We start from the raw sequence: 25,049 nt of genomic DNA, 5'->3' as shown, positions 1-25,049 counted from the left end.
CCAGGTCAAGGGAAGCAGTTGGCTCTTGGCATAATGTAAAGAGAAAAACACTATGGGATGGGTCACTGACTGCTGTGCTGCTGGGTAGACCATTGTAAATTAGATGTATTTTCCAAGACTTTGAATTTTGTTTAGAAAATAATAGCTCAAGTTTGTTTTATTTGAATTTGAAGGTCTAACACCCCTGATTTCCAATGAAACTGGACAGTTTGTAGCTCGTGGCAGAGGACAGCTCAGTGAAACAGCACCTGTGGCAATCCTTAAATCACTCCGAACACAAATCCATACTCACCGCAAAAACAGGAATCGTGAGGATGGCGCGCTTATAGCCTTTCCCAATGACCGTGCAGCCAGCCTCAGGCCTAGTGATTGGAATAAAAAGTACAGGTAAAAATTATGTGAATCTAATATTTAAACCCACACATTTATATGTATCATATAGCAGATCAAGATTGGTTACTCATATGACAGTTCACTGGGTTTTTTTCAGGCTGAAAGTACTTTAAAATTCATTGCATTATTGAGTCTCTTGCTCATAAATTTATTGAGTTTTCTTATGTGAAGCTATAAATGTAGCTATTACACTTGCAATATTTCATTTTTATGGTTGCATTTACAAAGTCAAATATTAATAATCAGCTGGGATAAAAAGAATGTTTGAAATTAAATATATATATATCAAAATCAATTATGTTTTCATTCTAGCAAGACCCAGTATCGTAATACATATGTAATGAAACTACAATTCTCTTGAAATATTTAGGACTATTTTCACAAAGACTGAGAGATATAATTATGTGGACCCAGAATTTGCTCTTACTGACTCTGAACGACTGTTAAAAGAAGAAAATAAGAAACACTATATGCGCTTCATTTCCCATTTGAGACAGCGTCGTTTAGAGAGAGAGGCTGCCAGGTAAGACTTGGGTTAAAGGGTAAATAAATACTTTAGGCTCATTCATACACAAAATATGTGACTATATGTGCAGAATTAACTTGATGGCACTGATCATATGCCTAAATTTGTCCTATGCCAATATGCTTATGATCTTGGGACTTTCATTTATAATGTATTCAAAACCTGTTTTTTTCAAGTATTCAGACACATCGAGATCACTTCCTGGGTAAAGTGTAGGGCTAGAGGCAAGGCACTTGAAATTAAGCTTAAAGTGAACGTAAATTAAGGTGTCAAGTTTTGAGAATGTTTGGTTATGGTTAATAGGAAAAAACATATCATTGACTGTTTTGGATTCTCTTTATATAATAAATATGTATTTCCAACTAGGATTTCTAGCTCACCCCAAGTGACAGATTCAATATGTGAATTATTATATATTGTGTGCACTGAAGCAGATGGAATCCTTTAATCTGACTGGTCCTCTAGACTTATCTTACAGTAAAAACCAAAATAAGAGAAGCATTTTCAAGGTATTTTCTGTGCTTGAGGGTTTTTAAATAATGAAATATTCCTACTTAAAATATTAATTGTTTTGTTTAAAAATATTAAATAATTTAATGTGTAGATGATGGAATGCTCAAACTTCTAGATTCTTTTTTTTCCTTCCCTGTAGGCATTTTTATTTTTATAACAATCCTGTGAGCTTAGGCATTAAACCAGCTGAAGGTCTTAAGTCACCAGACATCTCAATCACAGATTTTCCCATGGAGAAGCCACAGCCTGAAACACTTCCTTCAGATGACAATTGCATGTTAACTAGTCGAAAACTGGCAGAAATTGTTTCTAAGTCTACAAACAAAGGAGTAAGTTAAATGTTTGAGTAGTATGTGAGCATAAGGTGCTTTCCATATAAGAAATCATAAGAATTTTGATCCTGCTCTGAGGAAGTGTCTTGTGCCTATCACAGGTTTGGAGCTGGCTTAGTCCTATGCCAACTTCTCCCCAGGAGAAGGAAGATTGTAGTCTAACTTTGACACACAAACAGCTTCATCAAATATTCATTGGTAAGAATTTTAATTTGGTTTCTAAATGCATATAGTTGTTATAAAAGCACTTATGTATAGTAACACATTTTATGATTATAGTTGTTCACCCTAAACAGAAAACAGTTTAATTTGGTTGGCAGCTTGAGACCTACAGTAGTATTTCACTAAAAGTTTGTAATTCTCAGCAAATACTGAGATATGATTAGGTATCAACATGGAAAAGAAGAGTTTCCTTTGAAGCCTGCTCATATCAGAACCTCTTACAGAGAAATCACCACAGCATAGTGTGAGAGCTGCTCATCCCCTTAGGCCTTGTTAGTGGGTAGTACCTGGACCTGCATTAATATCAGCAAGATTCATGGAAGTGCTCTGAATATTTCTGGGAATTAACAGTGAAGATTGATGCACCCAAAAACTAAAACTTCAGGATTCTCCATCAAAATAATTCAAGGACAATATTCTGTGATGGGGAGTAACACCTTCTAAAATTTCTTAGTGACTTATTAACAACATCTGTTACTGTTACAGGTCTATTTTTAAGTCAGCTTTTCTTCAGTAAAATTTTTTTGCAGCAAAAAGAATTTTCAGTACTTCCTGGGCTTTTAAAAAGTTTCAGTCAAACCAGGACTTGAATAGTGTAGCTGTGTAAACTGATGTACTTGGGGAAAGGAGGAACAAGATAAACATCATAATACAAAAAGTACTGAGAGTTTTGTCAGGGGTTTTATGAGTGCCATGAGCACTCAAGTTAATAGACAGCCTAAGAACTGGTGAAAGCAGTAAACTAGGTACTGAAGTGACCATCACATGACATGAATTATCAAACCAAATGGTTGCACATCAGGGAGCAAACCAACAGGTTGCATACATAAAATTTCAGTGAATTTGTGACAATTTGTCATTTTAAATATCTGCTTAACAAAAAGAAGTATCTATTGTTATTAATAGTCCTGCTAGTAGTGAGCACATTGATTTCCTGTTTTACCAGTTGACTAAAACAAGCACAATTAAAAAATAAATGTCACTGGCTTTTGGCTTGTACTGCTGAAAGCACTCACAGAACACAGATGATATTTACTTCCACATTTTAGTGATAATTTGTTCCACCACTGGTTTTTGTAGCTAAGTTTGTAATTTGAAGAACTATGAAGTTTGGTCATAGTATTTTAGTAGTTGTGTTTCCTTACATTAGCTTTTACCTTTTAATATTGAAGATCTTATTTCTTATATAATTCAGGTCCTTCTACTATAGATTTTGGTGATGTTTGTGTGTATTCTACAACAACCAAAGAGCTGCACATCATCAATAATTTGTCAGTTCATATTTGGATACAAGTTGAGATTGAAGTTGCAGAATTGCAGGAGACATCTCCATTGTCTCAGGTGGTGCCTCCTCTTACAAAAACCCATATTCCAGTTGTGTTTGAGACAATCAATGCTGGAATGTTTAAAAAGTAAGGCTTTTTATATTTGTCTTGATTTACACATTTTCTTGGCAATAGTAAATTTTTTTTAAAAAATCACCTGGTTGATTTTAAAGTGTAGTCATGATAATTGTTAATTGTGTACACTCATCTATGGTGACATTGTAATAATCAATGCAGTTTTATGTTGCAGAGTTTTCCTAGTACAATACTGTTTATTGTTTTTGATTTTACAGAACAAACAAAAATCTGTCCTGTGAAAAGCCTTATATAGGTAGAGGTGCATCAGGGGAAAAAAGTTGGTTATTATGGTGTATTTGCTAAGAGAAATTTTAATGGAAAATACTGTTCTATTTCCAGCTTAGAATTCCATCACTTGCATCCATGCTCGTGTCTTTTAATGCAGATCATGGGAAAATGTATAAAAAAACTATTCTCTAGTCTGCTGGTATGAGCTCTATGTTTTCTAAGTTTAAAATGACTGTGTGAGATTGATCATCCTTTAGGATGATCTTCACTTCTGACATGATTTAAGTAGTATGCAAAACAACTGCAAACTTTTCTCTTGTCAGTCTTGTGTCTACACTCAATTACTAAGTGTTTTCTTGCTAGTGGTTATATTTCAGGTAAATTTTACTCTGAATGTAACAGAGAAAATACATAAAAATATTGAGAGATAAATATTTTTGTGTTACAGCTCTTTCAGTTACAAAATAAACAACAAACACATTGGACATGTGCTGGTAATTGCACATGCAAAGCCTATTGAACTTCAGCTGTCTAGAAGGGAAGTGATTTTGAGTCCTGTTTCTGGCTGCCTAGCAGGGACAGAGTTTAGAAGAACTGTGAGGGTATGCAATCCCAGAAACCAACCTGCTGGCTTTATTTGGAAACCTGTAGATGAAGATACAAAATCTGCATTTACCATACAGCCAGCCAGAGGTATGCTAATCAAATACAGTGTGTGTATGTATCTTATGTGTCAACAGTATTATATAAGACTAACATTTAGCTGATGCTACAAACGATATTTTTAGATTTCTGTCAATATCAGTGTGTCCCAAAAGCAGTATCAGGTCACAGCTCAGCACCACAGCAGTATTCTCTGTGTAAGCCCTGCCCTGAATGCAGGCTCAGTCCAGCTCCCTGCCTCCATGCCCAGCCAGCAGTGCTTGTCTAAACATTTTTCTCAGCACAGATTGCTGACTTTTCAAGAGTGGGGCAGCAGCATCATACATCTCATCAGGATAGGAAATTTTCCAAAAGCACTGAATGAAGCTGCTAAAAAGTTGATGAAGTTTGAGTAACATAAATGGCATTCAGTCTGGAATTAGTCTGTATTTGCATCATGCATCTGTATTTGTTAGATGTGTGTATAGCTTTTACCTTCTTCTCTTTGAAAAATAATATTCTGCAGGGATATGTTGGAGCTCCATTATTAAAGAACAAACTGCTAACTGTATTGAAATTAGTTTGCTCTGATTCTTGAGAAAAGATATTTCTGCTCGTACAAATTCAGACTCAGTTGCAAGCAAAAAAGTGCATACGGTCTTTCCCCAAGTTGTTATTCTGCAAGAAAGATAGTCTGTTCTATTATTTTTCTTTTCAGTGTTGGCTATTAGAGTAATTCATGGCTAAAAATACCAGTAAACTGTGAGTGTTTTTCTGCAGATTACTAATAAATAGATTATGTAATGCTTATGAGAATCCAAGACCTAATTTTACTTAATTCATCAGACTGTTCATCACCTAAGAAATGTTTGCTTACATTCAGTAATGGAAGGTCATTTCACTTTTATGTGCCTATGTTATTTCTAATTCTGCAATGTAATTTGACAGTTGTCCATGTGTGTGCTATAACATCTAAATTGTGTACATATTTTTAGGGTTTGTGGAGCCCTATAGTGAAGTGGAGTGTGAAGTTGTTTGGCATCCAGGGTTCAGCACTCCAGAAACAGGACAATTCACCTTGAGTGTGCGCAAAGGAAATTCAGTTAACTTGAAATGTTCTGCAAAGGTAACAATTCCTGGGACAGCTTTGGAGAAGAAGAATGTGTGGATTTCTTTAAACAAGTAATACCTTTAAATATTTCTATTATAATCTATTTTTTTATTAGATGATTCAAATTTCATATAGCTTTTACTTAACATGTTTAACTAAAGAGTATTCTCCAAAGACAGGATGGGAAAGGCAAGGCAAAGACAATTTACCTTTTCTTTGCTTTTGATGATATTCTACCTTTGGCATCACAGCTTAGTGGTCCTTATAGATTATGGTCTAGTTATTTTGCTTGCCTAGTATGACTAAACAAATGTTGAGAGGCGATACAGCAGTTTTTTAATATATATATTATTTATTAAAGGAATAAAAATCTAGGTGTGCGTGGGAAGGTATGTTTCAGAGTTTCAAGGTAACAACAGACTCCTAATTTAATTTTGTGTTGTTATTTGAAGATGGTATTTGAGAAGCAATGTTCTGGGTAGTCTTCTAAACAGTGACATTCAGCTTTGGTTAGTTATTTGTTGTCTTACATTGCATACCAGGGAGTATGAAGGAGAAAGAGGTTTTCTTTTTTTTTCCACGCTCTACTACTAGCTACATGTTCTAGAACTTTTACTGGGAGCCAAGAAAACTTTTCCCTTTCTTTTGATGAGCCCAGTTTCGTTTTTGGTTGTTTTTCCTCAGTAGCTATTTTTCTTTTCTTCCTCTTCTTTTGAAGTCTTGGAAGTTTGCCAAGTGTAAACCAGGATGTGTATAAATTAGAATATTTAAAATTCTACTGCTATTAATATCTCTGAAATATCTGGTCCTGATCACACATTTGGAGTTAATGAAGTTTGTGCTGTTAAATTAAAATATTTTTATTGGTCTTCAAATTGAACCAGAAATATCTGTAGGGTTGAGTCTGTTCAATTTGAATATAAGTTTAATACATTAAGTAAATCTTCTCTCACACTTAAGCTGTGTTTTCCTATTTGAATACTTCCAATTTATGTATTTGCACAACTATATTAGCTCATTATGTGATAAAAAAATTAGGCTGAATTATTTATTTGTACTTAGGAATATGTTTTATATGGTTTCTTGTTTTATCTGTCTCCTTTTTTTTTTTTTTTTTTATAGTTTGGTACTACTAGAGTTCAGTTTGTGGCTCAAAGTGTCTCCTTGGCTCACAGTCCAATTGGTTTCACTACTTGTAAGACAGCCACTATTCTAAACACAGGACACCACCATGCATACTTCCAGGTAAGAAAAAATGATTTCTAGCACATTTAATTCCTTGGGTTGAGGGGCAGAAGGGAGTTAATTTTACCAGATCATGTTATGGTTTTTGTGTTTTCAGTTGTTAAATATGAACCTATTAAGGTTTTTGTGACATTTTCTGGAGAAACAAGATTGATGTAAATAGGAATTCTGTCCCTCTGTCAAATTTGCACTGATGGGTAGATGGGACAAAAGACAAGCAAAGTGGTGATGGCCTAAATGATTGTGGCAGTTTCCTGAGAGCCAGGGGTGAGGGTAGAGCCCCATACTGGGGTACCCTATGGAAAAGCATTTGTTGGATGTTTTTCTGCATTGAGAGACAGAGCAAACTGGCTGTTCATCCCACCCTTGCTGCCCAGTCAGGGCATGCAGGGACCCAGAGCAGTCACAGCACATGGAGTGACTTTGCTAAACCAACATCCAGGGGCAAGAGGGGCTCTGCAAAGAATTGAAGAAGGGATTAGATGGATGCCAGAGTGGGTAAAGACAAAATACACAAATTAGTAGGAAACCTAACCTCATAGTTTTGCTGGTCACAGAATAATTGCTGCATTTAGTGAAGGAAAATAGTTTTCATTAAAATCCTCAGAGTTCTTGTTACTGCATTATTACAGTACTGAGAAACATGGTTAATTTATTTTGATTTGTACCAGATTTCTCTTTTATCAGCTGAGCATTAAATAACATGTAGTACCATAGTGTTGGAGGCTGTGTCTGAAAGAATAAAATCAGCATAGCCAGTAACACAAACAAACATACCCAGCCTTTTTAGCTTCCAGCATTATTCTTAAGCCAGGACATAGCTGGTTATCGTGGTCACTATCACTTGTGTAGCTATACTTTTAAAATCTACCTGTTAGGAGTGTATTAGAAGAAAAGAAATTCCTTTTTGTCTTTTCTAACTGTGGGTAAACTGAGTATTTACTTCTAATATTATCACTGAGCTATACAGAATTGGGGTTCTGTGTCCTGTGAATGTCAAAAAAGAAGTGGTGAATTTATTTGTAGAATATTTGGAAGACTTGCTAGGTAGCAAATCTTAATTTTGATAACTTAGTGAAAACAACCCAAAACTCAGAACTCCAAGATTCCAATTGGTGGAAAGAATTATTTCATAGTAGAAACTGAAATTTATGTTAAGAAATCTGTTACTTTATTTTGCTTTACTTCCATTTTCTCCCAAACTTCTAGGTCCAAGTTAGCATTATATGCTATGAAGGTTCTCCTTGTAAGAATATAAAAGCTTTATGATAGATACATTGGTATAAATAAAACAACAACAACCAAACCAAATGAATGCAAACACCTTTTTGTGTATGTTTCTTGTTTGTGTTTGTGAAGGTTCTTGACTCCAACCCACTGCCTGGAATGAAAATCACACCCTCTGAAGGAGTGATTCCTGTGGGAGGCTATGTTGATTTAAAAATCTCTTTCACTCCAAAGGCACACATGAGTTTTGATAAAAAAGTGGAGGTATTTCAAAATGGGAAGAGCTTTTGCTTTTGAGTGTTATCCTGTGTGTTTATGTGTGTATGTTCGTGGATCTTTTGGATTTTATTTCCAGTGTCCTAATGCTTTTTAAGAATAAGGTTTTCTTGCAGCAGATAATTTCTGCTGTAACAAGTTCTGGTTTTGGTTTTTTGGTTTTCTTTTTTTTCTCAGTCCTGCTCAGAACTATCAAAAAATCCTCTCAGTTTGAGTTGATTCATATTATGCCACTGTCAAGCTGTTTGAAGTAATGGGTGATTGTTCTTTATGAGATAATGCAGACATACCTGCAGTTTCTGTAATCTATAGAGAGGCAAGATTGGAATACTCAAATGTTTTTAATTTCTTGACTTCTTTTTGTGGTTTTCTCAGAGATGGCTCTACTAGTAGCTTTACTTTGATAGTAGGTGTGCAAGAAACTTGTAACATATTTTGTTTTCTGCATGCCTGCTTCCCTAGATAAGTGAAATTGGGAAATAAAGATTCTATCAGGGGCCTGAATTTTGATACCATTTCTGACTGATCCTGGATTCACCATCTTCTGGGGCTGCTTGTTAAAACTAGTAGTCATTTATTTTTTTCATTTTTACAACATATTTAATCTTCTCCAGAACAATAGTGTGTGTCTTGTTCCAGCACCTCTGTGAAGCAGTGTGTGTTGTGATGCACATTCCAATCCTCACAGCTGCTGAAGACAGATTTTTCCTGTTGAAAAAAATACTCATTCTAGTAACACAACCTCCTGTGATATTATTTTTGTCTGCACAATTGGGGAAGACTGGTCACTGGTCTTTCTTAAAACTTTGGGTTGTGTTTTTTATGTTTCTTATTTTCTTTTTTTTTTTTTTTCTTTCTGGATTTTTAATTAACAACTGTATCTATCTAGCTATATCTTTCCCAGATGTGGTATGCCACAAAGGCATGATTTGAAGCCACATGTCACTGGAATGTATATATATATATATATATATATATATATATATATATATATATATATATTTATGTTCTAGAAAATGAAGGCATTTACTCTATCATCTCTTAATATTTCTGCAGCAAAAATGCATTATATTATAAGGGCAGAGTTATTTTCAGTGCAATTTATAGTGACTATCTCCACTCTGATCTGTGGGGTAGGGTTGGGTTGTTTTTTTTTGTTAAACTTTTTTTTCATGTGATTATGAGAGGTTTGGTGAGGTTTTTATGTTAAGATGACTTTTCCACAGTCCCAGTGTTATTCCTTCACTTAGGTAGCAGTGAGGAATGCAGCAGAACTCACACTTAGGATCAGTGGATTTTCAGAGATCACTGAAATTGGCATTGATGTGGTAAGTGTGAAGAAATTGTAGCAATTGGTAAGAGTGGTTAAGTATTTTGCTTTTTCTAGATGTCAAAATGGCTCCTCTCTACTTCATATTTTTCATTTCTTCCTAAACTAACATCCCAAGAAAATGATGAAAGAGATGAACTTAGATATTAAAACCCAAATTTACATATAAAAGTTACACTAAATGATAGCTGACAGCTTTGGTTTTTGAATTTGGCAATCTGGAATAAGTATGTTAAAAGGGAGAGTATTTCTTAAGGTGGTTATAGCAAAAAATGCAATAAAGGGAAAAGTAAGTCCCTGATCTGTTTATTGAATGATTAAAACTTTTCTGATAGTGTAACTGGACTTGATATTAAGTTCTAAACTCTTGTAGTTTGTGTCCTGGAAAGATTTTAAAGATAAGAGTTATGTGAGACTATTGATTAACCAACACTGTTATTGTGTTATACATTGTGAATCTTGCACAATTATATTTTTTTACATTCTATTCAGTTATAAACTTGACTTCACAGTGGTTTGACCCATTTTTCTTCTTTAAACTTACAGGGAATATTTGAATATCAAGGTGTTTATGTTGGCTCTACAAAATCAATTCCATTTTTGCTGCAGAACAAAGGACAATCTTGTACTAGAGTGCAGTTTGATTTTATTGGCCATAAGGATTTTAAATTGTATGCTGAAGACAATTCAGGTATTTGCTTTTGCTATAGCAGAATTTTCATTACATGTAGGAATGAATAATGCTGAGAGAAAATCTGTCAGACCATTTCTGGTAGCCAAATTTTCTGATATAAGAAAACCTTAAGCAATTATTTTAGAAGAGTTGCTTAATATAAATTAAGAGGAGACATTTTGGTTTGCCTATAAGATGAAATTTGACAAAAAAGAAATATTTGCAGAATGTCAGGTTGCCTGTAGATCTTTTTTTTCTGCAATTTTTCCTCCCCAGGATTGGTAAGATATAATAAAAAAATTAATACCCTCTTACTAGTTAAAATGAAGTATTAAGAAACCCAAACAAACAAAGCCAAACAATTGTATTAATTTCCTATCCATGGAATCATACCTGCTGTTTGGACAATATTTACCCTTTGATCATTTCATTACCAGTGTAAGGGTTTTTTGTTTTTCCCAAAGGGACAAGGTGTCTGCAGGTTAGTGTCAGGGCCTCTGTTCTGTATGAATGCCCAGCTCAGGAAGTTATTGGGGCAGGAGTAGAAATGAATTCTTTTTTGCTTGATAGAACAAATGCAGATTCTTATCCTGCACATTGTTGCTCATGGCTTTCCTACTTCAGTCATGGCATCTCCTTGGATGTTTCCACAAGAGAATTTTACAGAGACAAGAGGCCTTACAAGCCAAGCTGCAAACTCAGGAAGTTAAGACTCATTCTTTTGCAAGACAGTATTATAAAATCTAGTTGTGTCTTTATGTTGAATGATGCATTTATGGATGATGCAAAAAAAGATCTTCCAAAATTAGAGGAGTTTTCTTACTATGTGGTGCACTTAAAAGGGAAGAGAAGGTGAGGGCTCCTGGTCAGTCATCTTAACTTCCAAAAGAGCTGTAAGGCTCTTTACAGCAGGCAGGCAGCCAGCATGGGACCAGACTCATTGCACATGATCAGAGTTTGTGCTTGAAACCACTCCTGTGACATCCAGTCAGATTCAGTACTCAGATGGTGAATACTGGATGAATACTCCTGGTATTCCATGGTGGATACTGATCTTGGAGGAATATTACCTTTGCTGGAAACCTGTGCTTCTGCCAGTACCTTAAAATTGAACATGGAAGTCTGAAAAAAGAAGCAAGCCTTATTGGAAATGTAGATTATGCCTAAAAGTAATTAGAAAAAAAAAACCACCAAACCCATTTCAGCCAAATATTTTTATCCCTGTGGTATTAGTTTATTATGTAATTAAGTATTTAAGCTTAACACTTGTATTCAAAGGTAAAGGACAATGTTGTTGTTTTTTTTGTCTGAAATATTGTGTTTTCCCAAATGAGTAACTTCCATGAAAATTGCTGGTGATTAATACTGCCCAGAATTACCTTCAGAATTCTTATGAGAGATACTATATTCCATTGTAACTTTGTGAGAAATGCTTACCATGCAAATATATAGATACTTGATACTGGAAATCACTTTGAAATCCTGCAGGTATTATAAAGTTGCTATTTCATGCAGTAACATCTGTAATTTGATTGTGAATTTTGTTTGGCAGCAATTGACCGTTCTCGTTCAAAGCCTTATCTCTATACAGTTTACCTAAAGGAAGAGTCATCTTTGCAATGCTTCCTGGCCTTCACACCCAGAAAGGTAGGTTTATGGAACAGTGGGGATTCAGTTAATTAAAATCATGCTCTGTGAAATTTCTGTGGTGGAAGAATAGAGATTTTAGATGAACATTTTAGTCTGTGCAATAGTTTTATAATTAGTAATGCAGTTCTTAAGAAAACAAGTTCTTAAATAACCTTTTTATAACTTTAAGTGTTTGCATACACAAAGAAAACACACTTCCTCAATGGATTAAAAATGGTGTAAACTAACACTGAAATGTCATACTACACATTGATGAAATCATTCAACAAACCAGCAGCCAACTTCTTTAGCAGCTGTTCTTGCCTGTATTCCCCGATGACCCAAGAAACTGCAAATGTACATAAGTTTTATGTCTCATAAAGATTGGAAAAGTTGCTTTCTGGTTGAGCTATTTGAATGTAAAAAATTGAAGATATGAGACTAAGTTACTTTTACATCCGAAAATTAGCATTTTATTGGCAGTAACTGTCAATAGAGAGTACTCAAGTGAATTTTAAATCCAACCCCATAGGAAAATGCTTTGGAAATTGGAGGTTTGGGGTTTCCACATATTTGGAGAACAATGAACTGCAAAAATTTTGTGTATGATATCATAAACCAGCTTCAGAACAAGCAGCTGGGGATCACTTCTACAGCATATAAATCCATTGCATTATTTGCACTTTTACCTTAAAAGTGAATAACAGATATTATGCATCTTGAAAGGGTCAGGAGTATTCTTTTTCCACCACCCACCCACCTCCCACTCCTGCTTTCCATTTTATACTCCTGCAGTATAAAATGGAATTCCTTTGTTCAAAGCATCATTCAAATAATACTTGTATATTACAGGCTGTGTCTGATAATGTTGTGATTTTCTTCTGTATGCACATGGAAGCTATTGGATTGAGTTTATGGCCCATACATTACCCTGAAATAATTTTTCCTGACAGAATATGCGTCAATAGATTTATAAAAAAATTCCTTCTGTAGTATGACAGGCCTTGAATTAAGGGAAAATAAATACTTGTCATATGCTTTTAAGTGTCAGGAAAGTATGTAATTGTTTGCAAAATGGTACCTACAGAATATCCTGAGTGTCCTATAATCAAACTGGAGAAACTCAGCAAAGGAAAATGCTGGCATTTTCCTTTGAGTAAGAAGGGCAAGTAATGGGAATACAGAAGTAGATAATGCTCTTGGAATAATCTGTGTGTATGACATTGCAGGCCACAAGCTGAACAAGAATTAAGAGCAGAGACTTACCATCTCAATAGGAATATTTTTATTAATAAAGCAGGTAAAATAGTTATTCTAATCAGGACTGACAACACTTCAGCTGCACACTTTTCCCGTGTGGGATGCCATGTTTAAAGAAAGAAGTGGGACAATTCCACTTGGAAAGAAAGTCCAAAAGAAACCAATGGAAAAGAGAATAACTCTGTTTCCCATTGTGACATTTGAGATCTATTTGCTTTCCTTGTCAAGTTGCAGGATAGAATAAAAGTAGAAGTGTTGCTACTGACACTGCTGTGAAGTAATATTTCTGAAGAACGCTGAAATAGTAAATTGTTCTCTATGTTTAATTTAGCTTGTTCCTGAGCATGATGTTCAGGATTGCTGTTCATTATTGATAGCCATGTCCAGCTGTCATTTGTCCTGGTTTACATTGGCTCAAGTGAAGATAAGGTTATGCCAGTTGGAAGTCTGCTTTAATTGTCGTATAAATTTGGAAAAACAATTTTTATGTTTGATGGGATCAATTTTGTGACTGTTTTTGCCAAAAAAAAACCCAACCAAACAAACAACCCCTAAAAACAGAGAAAACAAAAAAAGGCTGTAGATTATTGCACCTATTGATTACAGATTTTATTTTTCATTTTTCAAACTCTGGGTCAAAGTGTTTTTCAAATCTTAAGAATAATTTTTTGGCAGATAGAAATAACTTCCTTCAGAAATAAGGAAATAAAAACTACAAAAAGGAAATTTTCTTGGGGCCCCTCATAGCCAACTAATAAGTGTTGCATTAATTACATGTTTTTACTTCAGTTTCCCTTCTCCTGGTGTGCTCAGAGTCCTTGTGTCTCCCTTTGCCCTTGGTGAGCACCTCTGAGCTGCTGCAGCACCATCACAGCTGGCCCCTGAGCACTGACTGATGTAAACGGAGTTACCCAGGGTGGCACATGACTACAGGCAGCATCTGGAAGTATATGTAGCCCCCAGGATGCTGTAGCTTTCCTTTCATTTAACTCCTGCAATGCACAATACTAATTAAAGACATAGTTCTGTTCAAAGAGTGCTTGAGGTACCAGCATCTCTTACTGTGATCAGAAACTCTCAGTGGTTACTGTTTCTTAAAACATTAGTTTCTATTTTATCCCCATTTCTTTCCTGATTTTCCAGTTTTGAATAAAACCCCAAATCTCTCATCTCAGTGTGTTGAGCTTCCCCTATTCAGGTTTCACAGTAGCAAGTGCTATTTCTGCCTCTGTGCACTGCAACAGCTGTTTCTGATCTCATCTCAGTTTTTTTGATAACTGCTCTTCCCCAGCTTACCTCCCAGCTGCTGCAAACCTTCTGTGTCCCATCAGGTCACATTCTTTTCTGTCTGCCTTCTGGTTTTACTAGAACTTCCTGCTGTTGTAGTCATTACTGACAACACTACCCTGCAAGCCAACAAACCCCCACTATACTGATGTTTTCTTTGACAAAGTGGATAATAGGGCTAAGGAAAAGTTGAAATAATTCAGGAGCACTGCTAAAAACATAAAAAAAACCCCTTGAAATTGTTTTAATGTACTTTAAAATTTTATTAAAGATACCTGAATTATTAATATAAGGTTGCAAGTAATTTAATCTTGAATGCAGTCTTGAATTCTGCTAAAAAAACCCTTCAGATCAAGAAATGTAGTACATATATATGAACTCTGAAGAGCTGCTACAGCTCTCACTAAAATATAATCTATATTAATACATGGGACATCAAAAGATGCTCTTACAGATGAAGTGTCTTGGCATACTCAAAAAATAAAACTTAAAAAATGTTGAGGCAATTCCTTCAGTGTTCCAAGTGAGAAAATGGAGTCCATGCATTATAGATAAGGCTGGGATGTTGCTCAGACACAGTGTGGCTGTGCCTTGCTGTTATTCCAGGGTCTTTGAAGGAGTTAGAGGTGACAGGGCTCTGCACTTCACTGCAGAGAGTTTAACCTTAGTGTTTGGTGGCTGTGGAAGTCAGAGCTGTCAATGAAAGCAGTATTTACATCATGTATATCTTTATAATCCATATGTGTATCTATATCATCTGTGTCTATCTGTCTGTCTGTGTTTGTCCCCTGCTCACAGAGGTCCTGCAGGGTCTGCTGGGGAAAGCATGCAAACCAAAGGGCAGGAGTGTAGTGATTCAAAATGAGGGTTTTTTTACATTTTTTAAAGACCTGCTGGAAAATAACCAATTCCAGCATCTTGGAAAAAGGACAAAATACACAGCTGGGTAATAATGAAGCCTTGGAGTGCCTTTGATTGAGATAAATAGAACAAGTCACACCTGTCAGAGCTTTTTGCTTAAGCTTGTTGTAGGGAGGTGACAGGTGTTTTGGTGGGGTTTTTGTCCTGTTAAATGACTTTTTTTCCCTTTTTTTAATGAAAGAACAGATTTGTCGTGTAAGAAGTGAATTCTGTGGAAAATCTGCAGCTGTGGAATTACAGGGTATTGTTGCTACATCATCTCTGACCATAAACAAAGATTTAATTTTATTGCAGTGCTTTGAATGATGGCTTTGAACAGCAGTTCCATTATTCATTGTGGAAGCTGCTTTTCTGTGATATAAAACAGGGGGAATGAAAGATTTCAGTATATTTTAAGGAAAAGCTCATTTAAATTTTTGGGAAGGCTGGGAGTGTCTATTGGATTCAATTGCAGGATATAAACCCTTAGCTTTGCAGTTAGGTTTAAATTTGAATCAAACTGATTTTTTTCTTATGTACATTGCATTTTGTCTCCTTGTATCCCTGCTGAATTTGTGTATTAGAGGTACAAATAAAGAAAATTTAAGGTGAACCTTTTCACAAATGCTTCAAGATACTTGAACAATCTGCATGGTATTGTATGATAAATACAAGAGTATTATTATCTTTTACAGATGTTTTAATGTAATTCTAAGTAATAAATTAGCTTATTGATTTATGTGCAATTCCCTGAGAAGTTGTACTGTGAAGGGAAACACTGTAATTTTAGAGAGATGTCACATATTCTTTGTGCTAAACAAAATATATGATTTCTAAATTAGCAAAATTTTTATTCAACCTTGAGAATACATGCTCTATTAGAATCATAATTAGAGAAATAGATTTTATTCTTTCTAAGATATACTATTGCCTTGGAATACTTAGTAAAGATAGGGATGAAGTAACTGTTTGAAAGTGTTTTTTGAAAATAATACTTTTTTTTATACTGTCAGATTGCCACCTGACAGCTGTGCGTCAGTTTACTTTTGATCCATGAATTTTATGTAAAATACTGTTTTATTTGTAATGTTTGATGAGGTGGCTTTTCCCCCTTTTATTTCTTGTCCTATACCAGATATTTAGGGCCAAGGCAGGAAACCATTCAGCCATGTTGGATCCCCAGTTGAGCTCAGAGCTACCAAACTGTTCATATCAAAACTATTTCATAAATGGAAATAAATCTTGGTAGCAGAGATTTTATAATCTCACAGATTCCTTATGACCAACAGCTTTTATTTGTTTATTAATTATAGTGGAAATAAAAAAATTGAAAGTATTTTAAGATGCCATCTGAATAAAAGTTTCCAAGACTGTTATTTTTATTTGAAGAGCTAACTTGTGGTGGCAGCCTGACCAGCATCCTTTTCCTGTGAACACACAACAAAAAGCTCCTTTGTCTCCCCTGTCTTTTTAAAGATTTTGAAGTATTTTGATTCTAAAACACTGACTTTGTTGATGATTCCTCCTTTCCAACCAACATGCATAATTAGTGTACATCAGGACAGGAAAAATGATTTTTATAATGATATTAACAAACAGGAGTGTTTGTGAAAGAACTCTCTCCAGGATGCTTCCTTCCTGCCCTTCCCATGTTCTCTGGTGTGTGAAGTTAAATGCAGCTTCAGGAAAATATCTCAATAGATAAGTAGCTATAAAGTATTCAGAAATTATCTAAAAAGCAATGATAAGTCCAGTAATAGTTTAAGGATTTATTTTTTTAAGTATTGTAAATTACTTTGTAAAGAATGTAATCTTGCAAAAGAGAGACTTTTCTATTATGGAGTTTGATAAATGAAAAATTAATCATATAAAGAGTTTTTTTTTAATATTTATAGAAAGAAACCTAATGATTCTACTTGCAAAGGGAAGTCCTAATAACTGAAATGAATTTTTAATTCTGTTTCAGCAATATGTATATGTATTATAATCTGATTTCTACTTACACAGAATTTTTAAAGGCTTTTTCATTTGTGATGTAGTTTGCATTATGGGGAGTTAATGTATGAATAAAATAAAAGATCTATGATTTGTTCTCAATTATATAAATACATTTCTATGAGTTATCTTGGCCTTGAATTTGTACCATTGTACTTCATAGCAAAAGTAAGTTTTCAGTGAACATCATGATCTCTGTGTAGTGAATTGAGTCTTTCACGTATTTGCTTATGTTTGCCAGTTCTTAGAAAATAGCCCCTTTGTTGTATAGTAAAAAGAAACCAAATTTTCCTGTTAGTTGGGATGAAAAACAGGTTTTGTTTTGCTGCTTTAGGAGAAGGAAAAAGGGATTCCATTTTTTGCTGTCTGGCCTAAAGATACCAGCATTGATGAAGAGCAATTGCTGTGCTAGACTGCACTCCTTTGCACAGCCTGTGCTGTCATAAAATCTATTATAGACTAAACATTTTAATCTCACCATACTTAAACAAAATTAGCTTTGTTACAAGAACACATTTTGAAGATGTAACTTGATGAAGTGTTTTATGTGGGTGACTTGAGATACTAAAAGTAGAAGAGTATATAATTAAAAGCAGGAGATTTTTACTCAATCTTTTTGACATATCTTGAGTTTTAGTTACTAAAAAATATTAAATGTCAATTTTGAAAAGCCAGTTATATATTATAAAATCTAATCATGATTAGATTTGAAGTATCAATATAAAACGGGGGACTGTGCTAATCTTGCTGCACAGCTTGTCGTCATTCAACACTTTCCTTGTGAGTTGAGCATAAAAAGACAAAACATTGCACAAGGCTCACACCCCTCACTCTCCAGAAGTGTGTAATTGTGTGTCACAGACCCTGCTGGAGCTCCACACACTCCCAGTGCTGTGTGCTTGCTTCTCAGTTACAGATGGATTTGTGTCTCATGCCCTGACTTAGGACACTTTTGGTTTTCTTTCCTATCATTTATATATTTTTCTTGCTACCAGAAATGGGAAAGTGAAGAATGATGCACTATTTTCTGCAGGTTTTGAAAGCTTTTAAATTATTCATAGTATCTTTATATAGCTGGTTTTACTGCTTTTTCTAAGCAGCATGAAGATTTTATAGGTTTAATTCCTTTCTAAGATTTCTGTGGCCTTCAAGGTGAAAACAGGATTTGAAGGATTCTTAACAGTGGTTTTAGTGCAGAAGTTCTGGGGTTTTTTTTCCATTACATTTATTAAGGTTATCCATACCTTTTATCTGGAGAACATACTATCTTAGTGTGTTGGTCCTTGAAAAGACAGAGCAAGAGGCAAGAAATATCTCTCTGAAAGTGTTTTCTGAAATAAATTTGGCCTTTCTGATGCCCAGTCTGTAAAAAAAGAGGATTCTGTACAAAACACACCATTTCTTAAGTTTGGGAATGTGATAGAACAGATAAAATGAGGCTCAAAATCACTGGAATTTAGACTCCTAGAATTCAGTGGCATTTCATGACAAAGGTTTTAAGACTTTTTTTTCCCCAAGGTTTCTCAATTTTAACTGATATTTCACCTTTGATCTCAGAGCCCATTTTGTTTGTGCTGGGTGTACTGTAATGTTTGACCTCTGCTCTTCAGCCTTTGAGAAAGGCTTCCATAACTGATGTAGCTTTGTTTTCCCTCCTCTTTGCTCACATGAGCTTCTGCATTTGGGCCATGGCTCCAATCTTTTTCTACTCATGAGGGTGGCAGGAGTGCAACACAACACTGTGACTTATCAGAAGCCTTGTCTGTAGCTCTGCTGATAAACCTGATACTTTTGATCATAGAACTTAATGGGGAAAAAATACCTGGGCACTGCTTACTTAGAGAACTGTTTCTGAGTTTGAATAAATGAAAATCCTGTAAATCCAGAATTGCAATAATTCTGCCAAAAGAGCAAACCACTCAGATGGTTCAGGAGGGTACCTATGATTTTTTTTTTTATTTTTTTTTTTTTTGGGGAAAACGATCACGATATTTTCTTTCCCTTTAGGTGGCAGCATATGACTTCATTCTCCCAATTGCTGTTCCTCGGGCCACGTACCCAACTCCAGCTCCTGCGGCGCCCCTGAAGCGCGGGGCCCCCGCGCCCCTGCCTCCCCCAGAGAGCCCAGCCCTGCCCGTCTGCAGAGTCAGAGGCAACGGTGGGTGAACCCGGCCTCCTCTACACACCTGCTGGATACAGACACTGGGAGCGATGCTTTTGCTTTGCACAGAATGGCTACTTAATTGGAATTTGTATAATTTGTACATTCCTTCGAAACTTGCAAGATTTTCAAGTTTTGATTCGTGTTTATAAATGCGCTTGAAGCTGAACTTTCTATACCTAATCATGATGTGGAGACAATTTTTCTTTTATATTCACCTTATATAAAAATAGTTTATCAAAACTCTTTTTTTGTGTCTATCCATTTATTAGTATTTCTAGACTACATCATGCTAATCCCAGTGATTGCAGCAGTTCCTCTGAAAAGTGTAGAAAAGTAGAATGTCATTCATACTCTTTTGTAGAATTCTCCTGTCAAAACTAGGATCTCTAACTGTATTTAAAACTCCTTTAAAATGCCTTTGAATGTCCCTCATCCCATCTGGCTTGTCAGAGGTTGTTAATAGCCAAAGTTACAGGCCATTCACTTCCAGCAAAGAAATTGATATCTTATAGAATTCTTGTCTGCTTTTCTTAGAAAGAATTTGTGGTTCTTTTTAGTATCGTGTCTTATTATTACTGTCATGTAGATCTATAAATTGTGAATATTTGAATACACTGGCTTTCGTAATCTCAGTTTTTAATTTATAACCACTTTTTATTTGAGATGGGAGTGAAGTACAGAGTGTCTTCCTAGAATGATGTTTGTGTAATGTTTAAATCTCTTGGGAGCACTTAAGAAGGCTTGGCCAATTAAATATGTAAAGTGGGGTAAAAGCAACTCAAATTTATTAGGATTTGTCTATACTTGATTTTTTTCCCCTTCATTTTTCCCTTAAGTCTTTTGAGATCTTTTGAAATTTCAAAGAAATCTGAGAGACCTTCTCAGGTATTGTGTTGAAAGGAAATTCACATTAAATGCTTCTAAAATACATGTAATTGGAAAACATATAGAATAAAGGTGAGTGTACATATGTCTATGAGATTATTAGGAAAAACATCACTAAGTGAAAATATGAATTCAAGTCACAAATGTATAGTGCATGTTTATGTGCCTATGATTTAGAGAAATACAGATAATATTGTTGTTTACATAATGTGATGCATGTGATTAGGAAATTCTTTGGGTTTTTTAGAGGGACAAGAGAATTGCTCACTGCTGGGAATGGAGCAGATGTGCAGATTTTAATAAAAGGATTCTCTGTGCTGGCTTGGTTCATTTCCAGTGCTGTTTCCAAGAAATAAGATGAGGCTGTGGGAACACATTCCTCTGTTTTTCTAAACTCACACTTTAAAAATTCATATCTTGTGATGATTTTGTGTTAAAGCTCTATGAAATTAGGAGAAATGCTGTTTTATATAAAATCTTCCAAGTCTTGTCTGATGGTTACTATCAGAAATGTAAGTGCATTCATCTGGACAAGAAGATCATGCGGCTGTTGTGATATGAAGGAGAAGTGCTAGAACTCTGGCAGATATAAAATTTAAATAATTTTAATGTGAATAAAGAGTCATAATAAATTAGAGTAATCATGTATATAGTATGGGAGCATCAAAAAGGGGAGAAACATTTTCCCTAAACATGTACAGAAACAATGATTTTATGAAGGCACTTTGAGAAAATATTTGTCAAATGATGCTGTGTAAACATTTAACATTGTTTTTTTCTAATAGGACTTCAACCGCTCGTGGAGTTCTCTTCAATGGAATTTAAATTTGAAGAACATTTGAGTGACATGCGTTCCAGTACTGCTGATAGGAGTGTGAGTTCTCAGGTAATGACATTGTCATTGTCATTTTGTTCAGTTTTTGATTTCGTGTTTGTCTTTTAATCACTGTAAATTTTTTCCAAAATTTAAAATTGGGCTTGTACTAACTCTGACAATATGGAAATGTGGGCACTATGAGAAATTGACCATGAGTTGTGTAAGAAATAGATATGAATAGTATAATTCTGAAGGATTTCTGCATCTGCCTATACCAGTAAATGAAACAGTGATGGGGCCAGGATGCAACTGATTTGTGCCATGATGGGCCAAACAGCGAAAGTGCTGTCCCAGTGCCTTGTATGGTAGGGACTGTGCCAACTGACACTGTCCCAAGAAATTCCTTGTCATGACTTGGGGCTTAACAGGAGGAAAAGGACACTAAATTTAATATTTGCAACACAGATGATATGTATGAATGCAAAACATAACATAATTTATTGTCTTTAGTACCTGAGGGCTTTGGTTAGAAATTTGAAAAAAATATTTTTGGCAATGATGAAAACACTTGAAATGCTTTTTCAGATGCATTCAGGAATCAATGATAGTACAAAATCAAGGCATTTTTCTAGCTAGGCATGTTTCAAAAGCTGAGAGAGTAACTCTGAGATGAAGAAATTTAATTTTATTTTTTTTGTTTCCTCTGTCATCTTACTGAATTGAAAGAAGGGGTTTTGAAAATCTATTCTGAAATTCTTCCATTTTCAACATCTCCACCTGTAAGTCTAGATGTGAGCCATGTGTTTAGTGCTTACTGTGCTTTATTTTTATCAGGAATAAGTCCTCCTCTGTTTGTTTGAGCACTCCCACTGTGATGCTTGATTTATTTACCTCACTTAAATGAGGTTTTTCCTTTCTGGAAAGACAGTATTCTCTTGGTGAATGTGGGAAGCATCTAGTCTGTGCAGATAGGCATGCTCACCTTTGCACCCCACAGATGTAATAAACTGAGCTGTTCTTGCTTTCCCTCTGGTGTGTCTGTGCAAAGAATGCTTAGGAGAAAGCAATGTGAAAAGTGTCACAGAGTTTGCTGCTTTCCCTCTCTGAACATCTCTCCTTTTCTGAAAATATTTACAGAACCTTGTCCTGAAGTGTCTCGCAAGAGAGGATGTAATGTGGAAATTGAATTTTGATGATGTAGACAAAAATATAGAAGATGGTGTTTTCAGATTTAGTCAGAAGCATGGACGTGTTTGTAAAAAACAAGAAGTCAGCATTACTGTGTCCTTCTGGCCTCGTAAGTAATTCCATGAATTCTTCTATATAGTGGCCATTTGCATAGGGATGTTTAAGTGGGATTTTGTGATGAATCAATAGTAGTACTTATTTTGATCAACTGCAGATTTTTTTTGGTTCTGAGAAAATAAGACAGCTGCAGACCTAACAAAAAGCATGGAATCACCGTCTTTAAAATTGCATTATTTGAAAAGTCTGCTTTGCACATAGAAAGCATCAGGTTTTTCACACACAAAGCATCAAGAACTGGGATAGGTGTATAATTTTCAGTGCTGATACTTCAAGTGCATTTAGGTTGGCTGACTTGGGTAGTAAAGCTTTCCATGGTACTTAGAATGCTTTTAAACTTTACTCTAAATAGCCATAATTTAGATATGAATAGAAATTTCCTGCTTCAGTATGATATAAAATCATTCGTCTGTGGTATTTTTTGGAGTAGACTGGTCAGGCAACCAGTCCCTAAATAAAATTTTTAAAATAGATTTCTAACAAAACTGGGAAGAATAAAGGAAGATGATAATCAACCACATAACTCCAGAAAACGAATATAAGAATAAGAAAATTAAGATTCTACTTTTTCCCAAGCAAGAGTTTAAAGTAGACAGTGATATACAAGATTCATAGGGTGTAACACAGTGCTTGAGCTGTTAAATCCCACCAGAAAATGCAACTGATGCCCACAGAACTCCACCCTCCTGGCAGGTTCAGTGCAGTACTTTTGGGACTGCAGCATTGTCAAGGGGAAGGAAAGTTGTTGTGTCAGTTGGTTCTGATGCTGAGTCAGCAAGTGAGCAGCCCTGTCCTAAAGAAAGATGTTGCTGTTATTTTTCATCATAACGCTGAAATCTCTAACCTCAATTAAGCACTGGAAACAATTTAATAAAAATAAAGAAAAATAACTCTTGTCATGACTCTATGATAAATTGAGAAGAGTGCATTAAGTTTGGTTCTGTTAATGTTGTGAATATGCAAGAGCAGTGTTTAATTGCACATGTTGCTTGGAGTTGCTTGTTGCAGACTGTGAAGCAGAGAACAGCATAAAAATAAAAGCCAATATTTTGAATTACTGGATAAATTGTGTAAATGCAGATGTGTGTATATATATATATATATATATATATATATATATATATATATGACTGATAAATTACTGTAATTTGAAGATATCTGTATTTTTGCTGTGTTCCCATATCTTTTGTTTACAGAAAGTCATAAATAACTGCAAGATCAATTACCCTTAATTCAATGTTCTAAGTATTTTTCTATGATTTATATCCTATTTATGCTGTACCTTCAGTGCATATCATTACTCTCTTGTAAGAGAGCATTAGATACATCCAAACCCACACAGGAGACCTGGTTAATGAACATGGGCTGCTAATCACTTCCATAGGCTTGTGCTGTAAAGTTGTAGTATGTGGGGGGGTGAACAAACTGTAAAATGAACTTTGAATGTGCATTAGGTTAATTTATTTAAATATGCTGCAGCAGTTATGATAGAGTACAAAATGCTATAACAAACTGTAATATTTAATTAAATGAAAGAGTTTAAGTTGGTGGTAAAATCATGCTATCTATTAAAATACTATTCTAAAACCAGAGATTTTCAAGAATTGAAGATGTATTAATATGATCCTCTTCTGCTGTTTTATAGTATAATGCATAAACAGTCTAAAAACATTTTTCACTATGTCTAATTTTAATATGAAAAAACTTATCTGCAGCAAAGGAAGTTACATGGAATTTGTGCTCTTGGGTTCCCTTACTGGGAGTTCAGAGATGCTGGAAGATGTGATAATTGTGTAATGGGCACAAATGACAACTTTGATACTTTGATTGTGTGGTCTTTTGTTTTTCATTTTTTTCTCTGCAACAGCAAGATATTAAATAGCTGTGACCTTTAACAAATTCTGTGAAGAAATGTGAAGAAACTTTTATTTTACTTTTGAAGTTTTCTTTTTTTTTTTTTTTTTTTTTTTTTGGTAGGATACCTGTAAGTTCTAGCTGTCTTTGGCTTTTCTGCTTTGAAGTCTGTATTTCACTGTATGCAAATTGTTTAGTGGTACCTATTAATGTTGAAAGGATATAGATGCAATAACACCTGAATTATCATAAGGTCTAAGGCAACTAAACTAAATTTGTGCTTTTGGGAGAAAAATGTAGGAACTGCATAACCATATAAGACAAACTTAAAAGGGTGAGAAGAGCAGATGATGTTTTTCCTTTCTTCTCATAAACTCTGAAAATATAGAGTTAATATTCCTGGAGAAAATATTTCCCATATAATTCTACAGATTTTATTAGCCATTGGCAGATTTAGATTGACAAATTTTTAAGTGCCATCAAATATTCCTAAGGAAAATGTTCACATCTGCTGGACTAGAAATGAATGGTGGTATCTCAGAATGGTAGCAGCAGCCCAGACTTTGACAGCAGCCATGAAAGGTGTGAGGAGTGGAATACATTCTTGACTTCAGCTGTCAGTTCAGGACATAATTCTCATTAATTTCCAAGTAATTTATTTAACTTGAAATATCCTGAAATCACTGGTCCTAGGCATTTCAAAGTAATGAACAAATCTTAATAAATGACAGAATTTATGTTTTTCCATTTGTGTCTGTTCAAAATTATCATGGTATTGCATGGTCTTGGTGTTTCTGACATAAGCAATAATTTACTTTTTATATATTATATT

At 34.9% G+C, this 25,049-nt stretch overlaps 1 protein-coding gene across 1 annotated transcript in view; it reads left to right on the top strand.

Annotated features, from left to right (window-relative positions):
• Positions 1-25,049, top strand: part of CFAP47 (cilia and flagella associated protein 47) — a 261,632-nt gene that overhangs the window by 13,686 nt on the left and 222,897 nt on the right. The window contains exons 10-24 of the mRNA XM_058800177.1: positions 174-387; positions 764-916; positions 1,572-1,761; positions 1,866-1,962; positions 3,182-3,398; positions 4,066-4,310; positions 5,255-5,385; positions 6,493-6,615; positions 7,975-8,106; positions 9,369-9,446; positions 9,995-10,139; positions 11,674-11,768; positions 19,200-19,350; positions 21,027-21,127; positions 22,196-22,355. Coding sequence (XP_058656160.1) covers positions 174-387; positions 764-916; positions 1,572-1,761; positions 1,866-1,962; positions 3,182-3,398; positions 4,066-4,310; positions 5,255-5,385; positions 6,493-6,615; positions 7,975-8,106; positions 9,369-9,446; positions 9,995-10,139; positions 11,674-11,768; positions 19,200-19,350; positions 21,027-21,127; positions 22,196-22,355 — 2,232 coding nt within the window. The remainder of the gene's footprint in view (positions 1-173; positions 388-763; positions 917-1,571; positions 1,762-1,865; positions 1,963-3,181; positions 3,399-4,065; positions 4,311-5,254; positions 5,386-6,492; positions 6,616-7,974; positions 8,107-9,368; positions 9,447-9,994; positions 10,140-11,673; positions 11,769-19,199; positions 19,351-21,026; positions 21,128-22,195; positions 22,356-25,049) is intronic.

The sequence above is a fragment of the Ammospiza caudacuta genome, chromosome 2, assembly GCF_027887145.1.
Source record: "Ammospiza caudacuta isolate bAmmCau1 chromosome 2, bAmmCau1.pri, whole genome shotgun sequence".
Taxonomy (NCBI): Eukaryota; Metazoa; Chordata; class Aves; order Passeriformes; family Passerellidae; genus Ammospiza; species Ammospiza caudacuta.
Note: the sequence above shows the minus strand (reverse complement) of the source record. Positions and strands in the feature narration are given on the sequence as shown.